This window comes from Oryx dammah, unplaced genomic scaffold (genome assembly GCF_014754425.2).
Source record: "Oryx dammah isolate SB20612 unplaced genomic scaffold, SCBI_Odam_1.1 HiC_scaffold_21, whole genome shotgun sequence".
NCBI lineage: Eukaryota > Metazoa > Chordata > Mammalia > Artiodactyla > Bovidae > Oryx > Oryx dammah.
In genome coordinates this window covers 2016949-2033317 of record NW_024070205.1, presented here as the reverse complement: position 1 = coordinate 2033317, position 16369 = coordinate 2016949, and the positions used below count along the sequence as shown (strand labels likewise).

Here is a 16369-nt window from a genome sequence, read left to right as displayed (position 1 = left end):
GTTTGACTGGCTGTTACTGCTCTTGTACAACATTGTTGTTAGTGCCTGTTTAATCATTGTTAATGTGAAATCATTTTTTCTTGGACTTTGTAGCAGTTTATTATAGAGATTGCAGATAACCATCAGTGTTCTTTATAAAGACAGTAAAGGGGTTGAGTAGTTGTGCGTCTGTCTTGTCCAAAGCAGGTTCTCATTAAGAGTTGTTAAGTTGGTGCTGATTTGTTGGGGGGTTGATTTTCCTTTCCCTGCTTCTGAATATTTCTTTATAAATGTCATCATCGTCACGAATGGAAGTCCACCTTCTGCGATTTTTTTTCTTTTGTCCAGAAATAATAGCTGGATGTTATTAACAATGATTCTGAAGAATCTTTTTTTTTAAGATAATAAGTGGTTTATTATTAAGTTAATATATATAATAATAGAAAGTCGCTCAGTCATGTCCAGCTCTTTGTGACTCCATGGACTATACAGTCCATAGAATTCTCAGGCCAGAATCCTGGAGTGGGTAGCCTTTCCCTTCTCCAGGGGATCTTCCCAACCCAGGAATCGAACCTAGGTCTCCCGAATTGCAGGCAGATTCTTTACCGGCTGAGCCACCAGGGAAGCCCAGTATAAATAGTAAGTGGTTTATTATTGACTTATATGGCAGAAAATAGGTTAAGACATTGCCGTCATCGTAATGAACTTTTTAACTTTTTATTTTGCATTGGAGCACAGCTGATTGTTGTGATAGTTTCAGGAGGACAGCGAAGCAACCGAATCTCACACACACGTCCCCGTTCTTCCCCAGACTCCCCTCCCATCCAGGCTGCCACATGACACCAGGCAGAGGTCCCTGTGCCAAGCAGGAGGCCCTTGTTGGTTGGTTGTCCATTTTAAATATACCAGTGTGTACGTGTCATCTTTAGAATCATCACACTACTTCTTAAATATTTTGTTGCGAGTTGTTTTAATAGAATCTACTGAGAAAAAAGAAGGCGTATTAGTAAATGATCCTACAACATTAAGACCTGCTTAAACACACTGTCCTCCTAAGCTTCCCGAGTCCCTGGGAGTCCCCCCAAGAAAGAAGCAGGGTTGGGTTTGGGAGAGAATGAATACCTGTGTATGTATGGCTGAGTCCCTCACAGCTCACCTGAAACTATCACAGTATTGTTAAGCAGCTCTGCCCCAGTACAAAATAAAGAGTTTGAATTAAAAAAGAGAAAGAAGCAGGGTGGAATGGCCCCAGCGTCTAGTACACATGGGGTTATAATAACAGATGGACCCTTCCGATGCTTCTCCTTGGAGTCTGACTTTCTTGAAGGCAGGGTGGGGTCACCTCCATTTGTCCCCCGAGTCTCTAGTACAAGGCCTGGTACGCACCAGCTTTAATGATCAGAAACGGGAAATGGGTTTTCGTCTACTTTCAATTACCGACCCACGTCAGTTGAACGTTTTCCTAAAAATGCCTTTCTTGAAGCTGCTCCACAGTGACTCATGACGTCGATTTGCAAATAAAGTTCCCTGGGAGAGGGAACGTGGACTCAGTTCTGTGGCCAGACGGTGAGAAGGTGAAGCGGGAGGAGGCATCAGAGAGGCTCTGATAAGTTCTGTGTGGGCTTGAGAAAGATCCCACATTTTTCTTCTTCTAATTGTTTGCCAGCCTCACTGCACTTATGAGAAAGTGCAGGTTTCTAATGATTAACCTCCTGGGTTGTGGGGAGGGGTGCGGGCAACCCCGTGAGGCCTGCGCTCGTTCACACGCTCATCTATAATGTCAGCCTGAGTCGTTGCCCGCAGAGCAGCCAGGCTTCTGAGATAAGCCCTCCCTTTTATTACAGCTGATAACACAGGATCGTGTGAAGTGGCATTGCCAGCTAGCGAGAGGTTCTGATGTGTCCTGGAAGTTATAGTCCATTCGTCCACCCGAAAGTGTTGACAGCGTGAATACCCAGAGAACTGACTCGGAAGGAGGAGATAGTTTCTATCCTTCCCCCACCCCCACCCCCCCACCGTATCACCAGTAAGCTTGTTTTCTAAAGAGAAGTTATCTTTGGAATTGCCACCATCTCTTATCTGGAGATAAAGAAGGAGTTGGTCGTCGTATTTGCCTTGTCCTTTCATTCAAAGAGTTGCATACAAACTAGGACACGAAAAGCCCAGGGAAGTTGCATACTCACCAATTTCAAGATAACATAAAATATCATATAATCAATTATGGAAATACTGAAATGGGATGTCAGCCTGGAAAGCCTCCTCAGAGAACCTTAAAACAAGGGATCAGTTGCCTGAGAGGGGTGTTAAAATTACAATTAGTCAAGAAGTCTTTACCGAGCGCCAGCAGTGGGTCCAGACCCGCCAGCCCGCGTGCGGGGTCATCTGAGTGTCCCAGGGCCCTGCCCTCCACGAGCCCCGAGCAGTGGCTCTGTCTGTTGTCGAGTGCTAGGGACACAGGCCGCAGGCAGGCACTTACGGGAGTGAAAGTACCTCCATCAGTCACGTGTTCCTCCGTTTATCTCACGAGCATTTCTGCTGAGAAGGCGCTGGGCCCCCCAGGAGCTGCTGCTTCCGGGCACCCCCGGCTAAAAAGCGGGGAGACAGGTAAACAAGCACGGCACTTGGTGGAATCGGAAGAAATGATGACATGAACAGCACAAAGTACAAAGCCGAAAATGAGCACTAGCATGAGAGATCGGCGTGCTCACCTTCGCTCGTTATTGCAGCTCCCGAACAAGCTGTGCTTAGTTGCTCAGTTATTTCTGACTCTTTGCAGCCCCAGGGACTGTAGCCCTGCAGGCTCCTCTCTCCATGGGATTTTCCAGGCAAGAATACTGGAGCGGGTTGCCAATTCCTCCTCCAGGTCCGAAGAAGCTGAGGACCCAGGAAATAGATTTCCAAAGCCAGTCTGTCTCCTTCCTGCCTCTGGATGTGGGCAGAGGTGGACGTGAAGACAATCCCATGCTTTCTAGTGCGAGCCATGCTCAGAGACCTGCCAGGTGGGTTTGCATCAGCTGCTGTCCCAGCCCAACCTGTACTCAGAGCGCCCAAGGCTTCCTGTGAAGCAGGGTCTGAGCTTCTGCTCCCCTGAGCCCACGCACCGGTGTTGGTGAGCTTCTCCCTGCAGAGGAGTCATTGCCACAAGTGGGGGCCTGCTCCTGCCTCGTTCACCATTACACCCCAGACGTAACACTTACTCCCAACCAGCAAGTGGCTCTTCACACCTGTTTACTCAGGGAGTGCAATCCTCTTGGTCAGAGCTGACTCACTAGCTCAGATCATTTCTGATGGGGCTGTTTCTGGGTCTGTTTTCCTGATCACAAAGTAGCCTCAATCTCTGCAGCTGCCTGTTCCCCTCTAAACAGGGTTAGTACGGTCTTCCAGATGGGAGCCTCGTGTTTGGCACTGTTTCTTCATTAATGTACCGTCTCACACTTTATTCACTCCATCCTCGTGAAAAGAGCTATCTCGTGTATTTTTAGGTGAGAAGATAAGGGTGAGAGAACTAAGTGGCTTGGTCAAGCCCTTGGAGCTGGAAAGCGCACAGTTGTGCCCGGAATCCTTGATTTAGTCTAAGTTCAGGGCCAGTTTGACCACATTCACCGTTTCCCAGACTCGTGGAAATAGTTCTTTGGAAGGAATGATGCTAAAGCTGAAGCTCCAGTACTTTGGCCACCTCATGCGAAGAGTTGACTCATTGGAAAAGACTCTGATGCTGGGAGGGATTGGGGCAGGAGGAGAAGGGGACGACTGAGGATGAGATGGCTGGATGGCATCACGGACTCGATGGACGTGAGTTTGGGTGAACTCTGGGAGTTGGTGATGAACAGGGAGGCCTGGCGTGCGGCGATTCATGGGGTTGCAAAGAGTCGGACACGACTGAGCAGCTGGACTGAACTGAAGCTTATATCACTGGACAAGACCCTAATGCTGGGAAGCTTTGAAGGCAGGAGGAGAAGAGGGTGACAGAGGAGGACGAGATGGTTGGATGACATCACCAGCTCAATGGACATGAGTTTGCGCAAACTCTGGGAGTTAGTGAAGGACAGGGAGGCCTGGTGTGCTGCAGTCCATGCGATTGCAAAGAGTCAGACAAGACTTAGAGAGTGAACAACAGCAAGCTCGTATCACTGCTAATGTGTGAGTGAAAACTTCCTAAGAATCCCCAACTATCCAAATCTCATTGAATATGCACTTAAAAATGAGTTTGTTAAAAGTGAGTTAAATTAATTTGAAAAAAAAAGGTTTAGAAAATTCTAGCACTTCTTTAAAAAATTGAGTATGGTTGATTTACAATGTTGTGTTAGTTCCAGGTGTATAGCAAACTGATGCAATTATATAGATTGATATATATTTTTTCAGATATTTTCCATTATAGGTTGTTAAAGGTATTGAATATTGTTCTCTGTGTTGCACAGTAAATCCTTGTTGCTTATTCTGTATGTGGTGGTTTAGTTGCTAAGTCGTGTCCAACTCTTGCAACTTCATGGACAGAGGAGCCAGGCAAGAATACTGGAGTGGCTTGTCAGTTTCTTCTCCAGGGAGTCTTTCAAGCCCGGGTCTCCTGCGTTGCAGGCAGATTCTTTAGCAACTGAGCTACAAGGGAAGCCCATTCTCTATGTAGTCGTGTGTAATATTAATCCCAAACTCCTCATTTATTCCCACCCCTCCCTTTTTAGCTGTTACACCACATCTAAATGTCAGGTGTTATCTATGTAAAAGCATGATGTATCAACATTCAGGCCCACCAGGTTCTTTGGCTGGTTACAGTTGCAAAATGAAGAGAAGCTGTTACAAATAGTCCTGGAAATGGATCCATATGCCCTCCACGTCTGACGGTGGATATGTGACTCGTGCCTGAATAGGTGCGTGGAGAATGCGGCCCCCCGGGAGGCGGGTGGCATCGGGTGGCTGCAGCGCTCACTGACGCAGCCCTCTGCATTTCACTCCCCACTGCTGGCGTGGGAGGAAGGTGCTGTTCTCAGCCCGTGCTTCAGATGCCGAAACGGAAGTGGAGGTAGTTTGTGGGAGGGTTGGCCAAATATTACAGCAAGTGCAGGTGAGCATCAAGACCGGGCTTGGTGATCGTTCCAGTCGAGGTCTAGCGTGATATGGACTAGCTGAGACTGAGGACAGCGGCCCTGGGCCTCTAAATTCAAAAGCCACTTGAACTGTCATGCTGAGTGCTTTTCATATAAATCCTCACAGTTTGACAGCTTGCTAGTGTGTGTGTGTGCTCGGCCACTCACTCGTGGCCGACTCTCTGCGACCCCAGGGACTGGGGCCCAGCAGGCTCCTCTGTCCATGGCATTCTCCAGGCAAGAATCCTGGACTGGGTTGCCATTCCCTTCTCCAGGGGATCTTCCCCGCCCAGGGATCAAACCTGCACTGTAGCAGATTCTTTACCACTGAGCCACCTGGAAAGTCCTGACTTGCTAATATCCATACACTGTTTCAGCTTGGGCCCAGTGTATTGGCCTCTGGACAGATATACAAGCCTGGGCTATGTAAGTCATTCTTCTCCTTCTTTTCTTTCGTATCTTATTCTTATTTTGGCTGTGCTGGATGTGCAGGCTTTCTCTCCGAGGCGTATGGATCTTAGTTTCTGGATCAGGGATGGAACCCAACTTGCCTGCATTGGAAGGCAGAGTCTTAACCACTGGACTGCCAGGGAAGTCCCTATCCAGGGTCATTCTAGTGGGGTCCACTGAGGACTGTCTGAGGCGCCTGTCCCTCCCACGAGCAAACGCTAATAGATCTACTCGTGACAAGTAGACCCATCTGATGGAGTACCTTTTCCTAGCAGCTCATTGATTACAGATATTTTGCTTAAGTATTTCTCTGTGGCCTGAAATGTATTTGTCCAAATGCAAAGAATGACTTTCAGGAGGGAGGGTGTGAATTCATCTGGTGACCGTTGGTGGTCTTCCAGGCTAATATGGTGGGTTCTCTTGTGGGGGGCGGGGAGACATCATGCAAAATAAAAAATAGTAGTGAGGTACAGAGTCATTTTTTTCCATTTCTTTTACAGGTGGATGACCAAATGAAGCTGCTTCAGAACTGCTGGAGTGAGCTCTTAATTCTCGACCACATTTACCGACAAGTGGTTCACGGAAAGGAGGGCTCCATCTTCCTGGTTACTGGGCAACAAGTGAGTGTAGATGCCAGAAGGAAAAAAGAAGTGTCTTTTTATTAAGCATGTGCAGGATGGCAGGGATTCAACTAGGTCAGAAGCTCTTTTTCGCTTTGAAAGGGATATATATGGGCTGCATATAATTTAGAGATGCTGACTTGGGGCGCCCTGTTCCTGCTCGGATGGTTACAGGGAAACTTGTCCCAGACCGCCCACCCCTGCCGGCCTGCTGGGGTTGCAAGTGGTGCTTTGAAGGGTCAAAACAATTGCTGAGTCAGGATTAATGGCTGGTACCTTGGGTTTCTTCCCCAAGCTTCTGCATGAATCTATCACACTTGTTTGTTAGCTATTAAAAAAAAAAAAAAAAACAACTTGGAAATGATGAAATCTCGGTATTTTGGAGTCATGTTGGTGGCAGAGACTGATTCAGAGGTTGTATGTCAATCATGTATATCTTTGGCCTAAAGGCAACCAAGTGAGAAGGAAAGGCAGTGTTCATTTTCAAGTCAGTCACTGTTGCCCCCACACACACTTTTATTTTTATCTTTTTTTTAATTGGCATGTAACTGCTTTACACTGCTGTGTTAGCTTCTTCTGTACAGGGAAGTGAGTCAGCTGTGTGTGCATATCCATCCCCGCCTTGTAGGCGCCCCCCCAGCCCCGCCATGCCCACCCCTCTCGGTCATCACACGCACCGAGCTGAGCCCCCTGGGCTCTGCAGCAGCTTCCCACTGGCCATCCGTCGTGCACAGGTGGGTGTGTGTATGTCAGTCCTACTCGCTCGGTTCGTCTCCCTCTCCCCTAGCCGGTCATTACCGAAAAGCAAGATGGAAACAGGAAGTTTCCGTGAGCTCCTTCTCCTTCATGAATGGGTATTTGTTTGGTCCACGAGCATCCTGCAGGGTCCCTTGGTCACTGTCCTGTGGCTTTGGAACATATTAGTGACCAAAACAGAAAAGTACTCAAACGATAAAGGGGCTTAACGCTTTAGCGGGAGAAGCTGACAGTAATCAATAATCCTAATAAATGTGAGAAGTCAAAGTGCTATTGAATTAAAACAAAAAAGGGAACTGCCGTGTAAGGGGATCAGCGTCCTTCCCTGGTGTGGTGCTGTGTGACCCATGGGTTGCAGTCTTAACGGGACAGGTTGACTGAGCCTTATTCAGAAGGTGAGATTTGAGCAAAGCCTTGAGGGAAGAAAGACACCTGGCCTTCTGGACACCTGGGAGGAGAGAAAGTCTGCCTAGTGAACCTGATTCCAGCTTTACCGGGTTCTGGCCTGTCCCTCCTGGTTCTTGAACTCCATTTTCTGTTCTCTGTGGGTTATTAAAATGGATGGGAGGGATGCAGAGACCCGATTAGTCCGGGAGGCTGTTCCAGGCATGTGTTGAAGGTTGCTGCAGGCCTCAGGACTCAGGCACCGTGATCTTTTACATCCAACCATAAATGTTTATGTGCTGTGAAAGCCCGGCAGTGCATATTTGAAAGGGAAAGGCTGTTTCCACATCATTTGCTGAATTATAGATAAATCACATGTTCCTAATCAAGTTAAAGGCAAGCACTGTCTCAGAGTTTTTGCAGATCGGATCAGCCATCATCACTGCCTGGCCCCTGCTTCCTGCACGGCTCCTGAGAAAAAGGCTTTCTAGAATCAAGCCTCAGTGGGCTTGACTTCCTGATATTTTGAGTTTCCGTTGAGCATTTCCAGCCTGTGACCTGGTCTTTGGAAGAAGTGTACCCATTTTCACAGCCTCATCACAGCCTGCCTCCCAGCCCCCTCCCTCCTGGGCCCCACGGGGAGCTACTTTAGAAGAACGAGACTCAGCCCACAAATTAATTTGATTTTGTCCTTCCGAGTTCCAGAAATCAAATGGGTTTGTGCCGTTCTTTCTCAGAGCACTTCCATTCCTGCTCTTAGAAACGCTCCTCATTTCATGTTTCATTTTGCGCTAAGTGCTGACCCTGGGTAAAGGCAATTACCATGTAAAAAGTAGAGAAAGTGCCCTCTTCCTCCGATTTTCCAAACCAAGAATGGTCAAGGAGTGGATGGCGTTTCTCGTGGTTAGTATCAATTATTGCTGCTTCGTGTTTTGCCATCACAAGGGAACTTCTTACTTAACCCTGAAGTTAGCTATTTTAATGCTGTCTTTTCTTCTGGCTTCTCTAAGGGTACACTAAATAACCTTTTTAAGCCAAAAGGAAAAAAATGATTGTCAGTAACATTAAGCATCGCCAAGTCAATTCTATATATCAGTATTTAGCATCTTGTCACTGTGATAAGAATCCATTTCTTTTCAGTATTTTTAAACCACATGCACACAAAACGTATGGCTGAAAGTGCAGATATAAAATAGCAACCTAGGATTTTGAAGTGGTGCTTTTTAGTGTTTACATATTGTCGCTAATGAACAGCCGCTGTAACATTTTCCTATGGGAAGGGCCTGCTGGCACCTTTTTCATTATCTTCTGTTATTGCGTGTCGTATTAAAAAGACAGGCATCTTCCAGCATACAAGTCATCAAAAATTTCAGCTATCAGAACAGAAAGCAATTTAGCTAAAACTGTTGCTCCGTTTATGATGAGCGAAATTTATCCAAAGAGGACATCCACTTATAGTATTTCTTCAATATCTCCCTTGAATTTAATGGCACAAAGGTTCCGGGTAAGGGAGTAATAAATTAATTTTACTAAGTACATAAAAGACAAGGCCAGCTGCTCCTGCGGTGAGCGCAAACTCCACATTCGACAATGAAAATATAATTATGTTTGTAATAAAATGTAAAGAAGTTGCAGATCTGGGCGCTGTTTCAGGAATAAATCACTGCTCCTCCTTCTGAACCGTGTGATTTGATAAATTATCCTCGAAGGAGAGGTTAGCAGAGCCCCCACTTGATGAGCATATTTGAGCTCGCGCATTAGCCTGTATATAAATATATAGCGATAAAGTTGCTGGTGTGCCAACTGATTTCCTGAAGTCCACCTCACTAGAGTCGTGTGAAACCATTTCAGTTCCTTTCTCTTAGAATGTGTTTATGTTTCCAAGAATGAAATTCTGACAGTTGAACTTATTTCATACCTATCTGTTCTATATACACCTCCCAAGTTTTAACTTACCCATCTCTTTAAAAAAGGAATTTAGAGTCCTTTCAGTTACAATGTACTTCATTTGCAACTATGAAGTTTTAGCTTTGTAACTTTCAGTTCAGTTCAGTTGGTCAGTCGTGTCCGACTCTTTGCGACCCCATGAACCGCAGCACTCCAGGCCTCCCTGTCCATCACCAACTCCCAGAGTCCACCCAAACCCATGTCCACTGAGTCGGTGATGCCGTCCAACCATCTCATCCTCTGTCGTCCCCTTCTCCTCCTGCCTTCAATCTTTCCCATGCAGCCCACCAGCCTCCTCTGTCCGTGGATTCCCCAGACAAGAGGACTGGAGCGGGCCGCCGTTCCCTTGTCCAGCAGCAGCGTCTCTGTGGCCACTTTAGTACACTTGCCAGGTGTAGGGCTGACTGGTGACCTTTTTTTTACTGTGTTCCATGCATTCTGAGCTGTGGTGACGATGCTTTCAGCTGGTGATTCCAAGCTGGTAATGTCCCAGCTGTTCTCGCTTCTTAATGGTGGTGGGTGTGGGTGGCCCCTTACTGGTATCCAGCTGAACGCCTCACCGAGAGGAGGGCGTGAAAGGACGGGGCCTTCCCGAGACTTCCACAGGTCCCGCCCTCCCTCCTGCTCTGCCCCGGGTTTCCCCCACCTCTGACCCTGGCTGCCATTCCCTGTTCTACCTCACTTTGTTCCTGTAGGATTTATATTCTTCTTATTAGGAGGAGTAGGTAGACCCTTAGAGAAGGCAACGGCACCCCACTCCAGTCCTCTTGCCTGGAAAATCCCATGGATGGAGGAGCCTTGGTGGGCTGCAGTCCATGGGGTCCGCAAAGAGTCAGACAAGACTGAGCGACTTCCCTTTCACTTTTCACTTTCATGCATTGGAGAAGGAAATGGCAACCCTCTCCAGTGTTCTTGCCTGGCGAATCCCAGGGACGGGGGAGCCTGGTGGGCTGCCATCTATGAGGTCGCACAGAGTCGGACACGACTGAAGCGACTTGCAGCAGGTAGACCCTGTACAGTCCCCAAGGGATTTGGAGCTGAGCCACCCCCGTTAAGAAAGAAGAACGTCCTTGGAGTTGGAAGTTCTCCTGTCGGGACCTGGTCCAGTGAAGGGCGGGGCATCCCTAGGCGTGCCCGGCAGGTGACCCTGCAGTGGTCGTGGCATCCTTCCGCTGGACCTCTGCCTCCAGCCCAGGCTTCAGGCCGCCTGTGTGCTGGCCCTTCCTCTCACACGGTCTGAGACAGAAGCCACAGGAGCACTTAGAGCAGCTGACGTGTGAATTTAGGGGAAGAGGCGGGCACCTGGCCCAGGCGAGGAGGACGGTGTGGTGGGATGCGGGGCCTCCCGAGGACACGCATGGACTGGGGCTTTTTCATGCACAGTTGACTCTCTGTAAACTGATTGACACCTTTGGGGGCGGCGTCTTTCCACTGACTCATAATTTTTCTCTCGAAAAAAGGTTTCTGTGCACCCAGTATTCTCTAGTTAAAGCTGAAAATTCAACTCATCATATTTACACACACACACACAAAATCCATTCTGCCTTATTTTTAATTGCAAATTCTCCTCGAGGGACTCGTTCTCCTGCTTAGGAGGCAGCCCTGTGCCTTCTCCTAGAGAAGCAAGTGCAGTCAATTATGGTAATGAAATGTCAATAAATATAAAAATTTAATACAGTCTGCTCCGGGTGAGTGGCAGATGAGGACTTGCCTCCCAGACAAATTTGCTGCTGCTGCAAATATTAAATGCACCTAAAAGAATATCTGGTTGCCTGAGAGCCCACCAGTGAAGAAAAGGATGGGGGCGGCAGGTACCAACTGGGCTCTCCCATTATGTTGTAATTGCAGCAGCAAAGCTAGTTCTGCCATTGACAGCCACCCCAACATCTTAACTTGCTATTGTAGGTCAAACTTTTGGTGTCCTTGTGAATAATCTGAGATGGATGCCTCTGCTGCTCCTTTTTTTTTTTTTCTTTTAACAGAGAAGCAAATAAGCCTTTTTTGTTTCCAAATCAAGAAATTATTCTTCTCATAAATAAGATCATTGTGTCTTTAGAGAGTGATGTATTAATAATCGCGTTTGGGTAGCTAGTTGTTGTAGCTTTTTAGGAAGCAGACTCTTTGAGATCCCATGGACTGTAGCCCACCAGGCTCTTCCATCCATGGGATTCTCCAGGCAAGAATACTGGAGTGGGTTGCCATTTCCTCCTCTGGCGGATCTTCCCGACCCAGGGATCGAACCTGTGTTTCCCAAGTCTCCTGCATTGGCAGGCAGATTCTTTACCACTGAGCCACCTGGGAAGCCCCATGTATGTGTATATATGTGTGTTTATAAAGTCTCAATAAGTAGTAAATATACCAGGCTTGCCAGTTCTGCACGTGCAGTTTTTCTTACTAACACGCCGTGGTTCTGTGTTACAGGTAGACTATTCCGTCATAGCCTCACAGGCGGGGGCCACGCTCAACAACCTCATGAGCCATGCACAGGAACTGGTGGCAAAGCTTCGTTCTCTACAGTTTGATCAACGAGAGTTCGTGTGTCTGAAGTTCTTGGTACTCTTTAGTTTAGGTAAGGAATCCTTTCCTCATCCAAGTGACTAAATGATCCCAACCTTTGAGTGCCTTGAAGTCTATCCATGTTTTTGTTTTTGCAAAAGAGAAGAACTTTCTTTTCTAATCATGACATCTTCCAGCTTGATCATGTTTTCCTGTGTGGTCCTGGCTGAGTTGTATCTCTGTAGTGGGTGGACTGGGGTGTCGAGGAGTCATGACTGATGGCGGTAACAAGTGGGTGACCCTGATAGAAAGCTGTGGCAGAGGGCCAGGAAGGACACATGGGGCCACATTTGGGCCACCTTATCTGCTGTTGATCATTTCTCTGTACCTTTTGCTTCAGCTTGCAAGCTACTGCTGTTTTTGTTCTTATAAAATATGGAGAGTAATAAAAAACTTGATTCTTAAATCTCTATCAGGATTAACTAGAGTATGTGCATAACCAAACGCACACTATGGAAGCATAAAAGATGACGGTTGTCACGGGGAAAGGATGCTTCTTTAGGAAGGCTTTGGAGAAGAAAGATAACTAAGCAAGACAGATTAGCTAAATCAAGGTTCCCAGTGAGTCAGCTGAGAAAAATCACCACTGCTTGGAATAAAAAAAGGATTAAGGAGATGGATTTTTATTGACTTCAAAGGAACAGATTTTTCTGCCTGTCCCATACTTGATTTCTGTATTTTGTTGGCTTAATAAAGCCAACTTAAATAAACTTTTTGCCAAGTGCATTTATTACTTATTGGCAGACAGCTGAGGGAGGCAACTTCCCTTGAATGAAAAAAATGCAGAAATCAGATTTACCAACATATGTTTTTTCTTTAGTCTTCAGTTATAAGATAGTTGTGAATTCATATGCTAAGAAATAAAACAATAAAACACACTGCAAAGTAAAACAGATGTGTCTACGCTCCAAATTTGGTACTTTCGTTTTAAAATTCTTCTTGACAACACAGCACAACTGTTGCTAATAAAGGCATAGTTTGAAGTAATAGAACCAGAGTTAATTTTCACATGTAGTCAACATTTAAAAGAAAAGGGACATTTTCATATTTTGGAAAATGTGATAAATATAGCAAAAAGAAATGTTACTGAAAATTTGAAAAGACAACAGAACTTCACAGATGCAGTGTTCAAAGGTTTACCATGCCAGCCCTGGGACCTGTGTGGTTTCTGTATTAACCACAAGAAATAGGAGAGTTCTATTCAACGAAGTCTATGTCTTTTACCCAAGAGCATTTTTTTTTCTTAATGGAAAGGAACTTGTCGCACAGGCCTGTTTGCTGTCATCTCACAAATTATTCTGCTTTATCGCAAGATCTTAGTCTTTTCAACTCACGCATTTGATCAGTAATTAAATGAAAAATGTGGTAATGTGTGTGTAAGAAATCTTACAGCATCTCAGTGATAAAATATTTAAAGAGAGTCATCTCACTTCAATGGTATTTTAAATTAGTTGAGGAACTGCGTGACATTTGAAGATGTGGAGATTAACCATCAGCCATGTTTCGTTTTCATCGCTTTTATCTTTCCTTCATCATTTTTTCAAAATTATTATATTCTCTGCCAAATCCTATGGATGGGTGGTCAGGGGCGTGGGCCGGGGGGAGGGAGGGGCAGCTCTGAAGTGCTCGAAACACTCGAACTTCATAGGTTTTCCTCCTGAACAGTTGGGCCGTGTGTTTACCAGAACCGCACTCTCTCTTTTAGGGAGTATGTTAACCGTTTCAGGATCCTGAGCATCAGGGAATACCCAGTTGAATGTCCCTTAAAACTATGCTTGTTTGTGGCTTAAGGAAGAAAGGAAAGCATGGCTTTCTGGTTAGATGTAAATCAAGTCTGGCCAAGCGTTCATTTTTAAAGAATCACGAATAGTTTTGGGGCATAAAGTCCAAGTAGTGTCCAATCTGTGAATGGAAAACTTGAGTCCCCCGTAGAAACAATCAATAATCAGTCTTTGGAAGGGATGTGGTAATTCACCATTGGGCACCCACGCCAGCCCCCAAAGCCTGTTGTACCCAGGATGGATGTGAAATCAGATCAGGGCCTCCCCCAGAAGCTGACCGTGTGCCCCTGAGTCTGAAACCTGCAGCGTTCCTATCCCAGGTTTATTCCTGTATTGCTGTGGTCAATATCCCTTGAAATATTCCTATCTCAAGACTCCAGCCTTGAGCCCCTGGATCCTGGGGCTGGCTGGGGCTTTGTGTGGACTCATTGGAGGTCACGGGCTGTGTGGACTGAAAGATGAGGTGGGCTTTCCAGGTGGATGTGGTGAGAGTAGGTGTGAGCCCTCGCAGGTCCAGCCTGCTAAGACACAGGATGCCACGCTGTGCAAAACACGGGAGGCAGGAGGGCAGATGAACTGGGGACCATCAGGGAACCGGCAGGGGATGTGGCTGGAGAGGCAGGGGAGAGGCCCTGCCTGAGCTGAGCACTTCCTGTCCCAGCCACGGGGATGCAGTGGAGACCAAAACTGGGGACCACAGTCTTCATCCTGCAGAAAGTCCGGGTGCTTTTTAAAGGGGTGGAGGCGTATCACTGAAGGCGATTTGCCCTCCCTATAGCAACATGGAAAGTGGACTAGAAACTATTCAGTGGATTTAATGCGCCTTGAAGACAGGAGTGAGATGGGTGTGGACGTGTCACAGGGCGCAGACCTTGGGATGTGAGGAGGAGAGGCTGGGATGCATCTCGGGGTTCTGGGCTCCTCTCGCAGAAGAGGAGATTCTACAGGAGCATCCCCTGACTGAGTTCAACCAGTCGTGTCCGAGTCTTTGTGACCCCGTGGAGCCCGCCAGGCTCCTCTGTCCATGGGATTCTCCAGGCAAGAATACTGGAGGAAGTTACCATGCCCTCCTCCAGGGGAGCTTCCTGACCCAGGGATCAAAGCTGGGTCTCCTGCATTGCAGGCGGATTCTTTGCCGTCTGAGCCACCAGGGAGGCGACTAGGCTTCTCCTAAAAGTTGTCCTACACTGAAGCTGCAGCCTGATTTCTTGCAAAGCTAATGACGGGACTAAAGTAAAAGCTGCCACTGACCCAAATTCTTCCAGTCGGCTACCTGAATTTTTCCCCTTCAGATTGTGTCCGTAAGCAGACATCAGTTGATTAAGCTGGTTTAGAACAAGAAAAAGTGAAAAAATGCCCTGTCTTCCAGGATATTTCTCTGCGTGTGACAGAATAGATCCCAGAGTCCTAGTCTTCGGTATTTTTGTTTGTTTGTTTTCTTAAAATCCTATTACTTACTTATTTTTTCTTTTTCTCACCTAACTATGCTCAGTTGTGTCCAAGTTCGTGCAACCCCATGGACTGTAGTCCCCCCGCCTCCTGTGTCCACAGGATTCTCCAAGCAAGAATACTGGGGTGGGTTTCCATTTCCTCCTCCAGGGCATCTTCCTGACCCAGGGATCAAACCCACATCTCCTGTGTCTCTTGCATTGTCAGGCAGATTCTTTACCACTGAGCCACCTGGGAACCGTTCTCACCTTACTATGAGATAACATAATTTGCATCTGTGGAGACAATTCTTAATTGTCCAGTGCAAACGGATGCCCCAAGAGAGGCCAAAATAAAATGTTTATTTATTGGCTTGTACTCCCACCTTTTAAAGAGGAATCAAGGTTGCTGATGCCATTTGCTGTCAGCCACCAGGACAGAGGTGACTCTCACAGAGGAAGAGGTAGGCGTGTGGGGTCATGATCCCAATACTGTCTTTACCGTGTGCCTTCCAAGACCAGTAGACTGGTCCCGTCCACTGCATCACCTGGACACATGTGCAGAGCTGCGAAGGTCCAAGCTGAGCTGAGAAGGTCACCTGGCCTGTAGCTGCTGCTTCCTGGGTAAGGTCGTTGCACGGTCCAGGCCAGCAGGGACGTGAATGCGGTCTGAGAGCTCAGAGCAGTGTCCCAGCTAAGAGGTCACCCTGGCCAGGATCTTCTACCCCTCGGGGCTCCATGGCTGGACTTGCTGGACTCCCGTTTGATCCCAGGTGGCAGGAGAAAACAGACACATATTGCATCCCGTCTCGCCTGGTATGTGCCCTTGACTGTTGGGAGTCATTCTCTTGTCTGGCCAGTATTTCTGACAGCACTTTTTCATACTCAGCTGAGTGGAAAACATTGTTTCTTCTCTTTGAGACGATTTCCCCGACTTAAAAGTTGATTGGGGTTAGAAGTTGTCCTTTATTTTTCTCTGTAGCCCAGGTTTCATTGCTTGGTACACAGCAGGGACTTAGGAAATGTCACTGAGGAAGTGGACCCATTGACAGAGTTCAGTTCAGTTCAGTCGCTCAGTCGTGTCCGACTCTTTGCCACCCCAAGAATCACAGCACGCCAGGCCTCCCTGTCCATCACCAACTCCCAGAGTTCACTCAAACTCACGTTCATTGAGTCGGTGATGCCATCCAGCCATCTCATCCTCGGTCGTCCCCTTCTCCTCCTGCCCCCAATCCCTCCGAGCATCAGGGTCTTTTCCAGTGAGTCAACTCTTCGCATGAGATGGCCAAAGTACTGAGTTTCAGCTTCAGCATCATTCCTTCCAAGGAACACCCAGGGCTGATCTCCTTCAGGATGGACTGTTTGGATCTCCTTGCAGCAAGGGATTC

General features: G+C 47.1%; 1 protein-coding gene across 2 annotated transcripts in view; it reads left to right on the top strand.

Annotated features, from left to right (window-relative positions):
* Positions 1-16369, top strand: part of NR5A2 (nuclear receptor subfamily 5 group A member 2) — a 129911-nt gene that overhangs the window by 72917 nt on the left and 40625 nt on the right. For both annotated transcript variants that reach the window (XM_040263238.1, XM_040263237.1), the window contains 2 exons: positions 6011-6130; positions 11639-11786. In XM_040263238.1, the coding sequence (XP_040119172.1) occupies positions 6011-6130; positions 11639-11786 (268 nt within the window). The remainder of the gene's footprint in view (positions 1-6010; positions 6131-11638; positions 11787-16369) is intronic.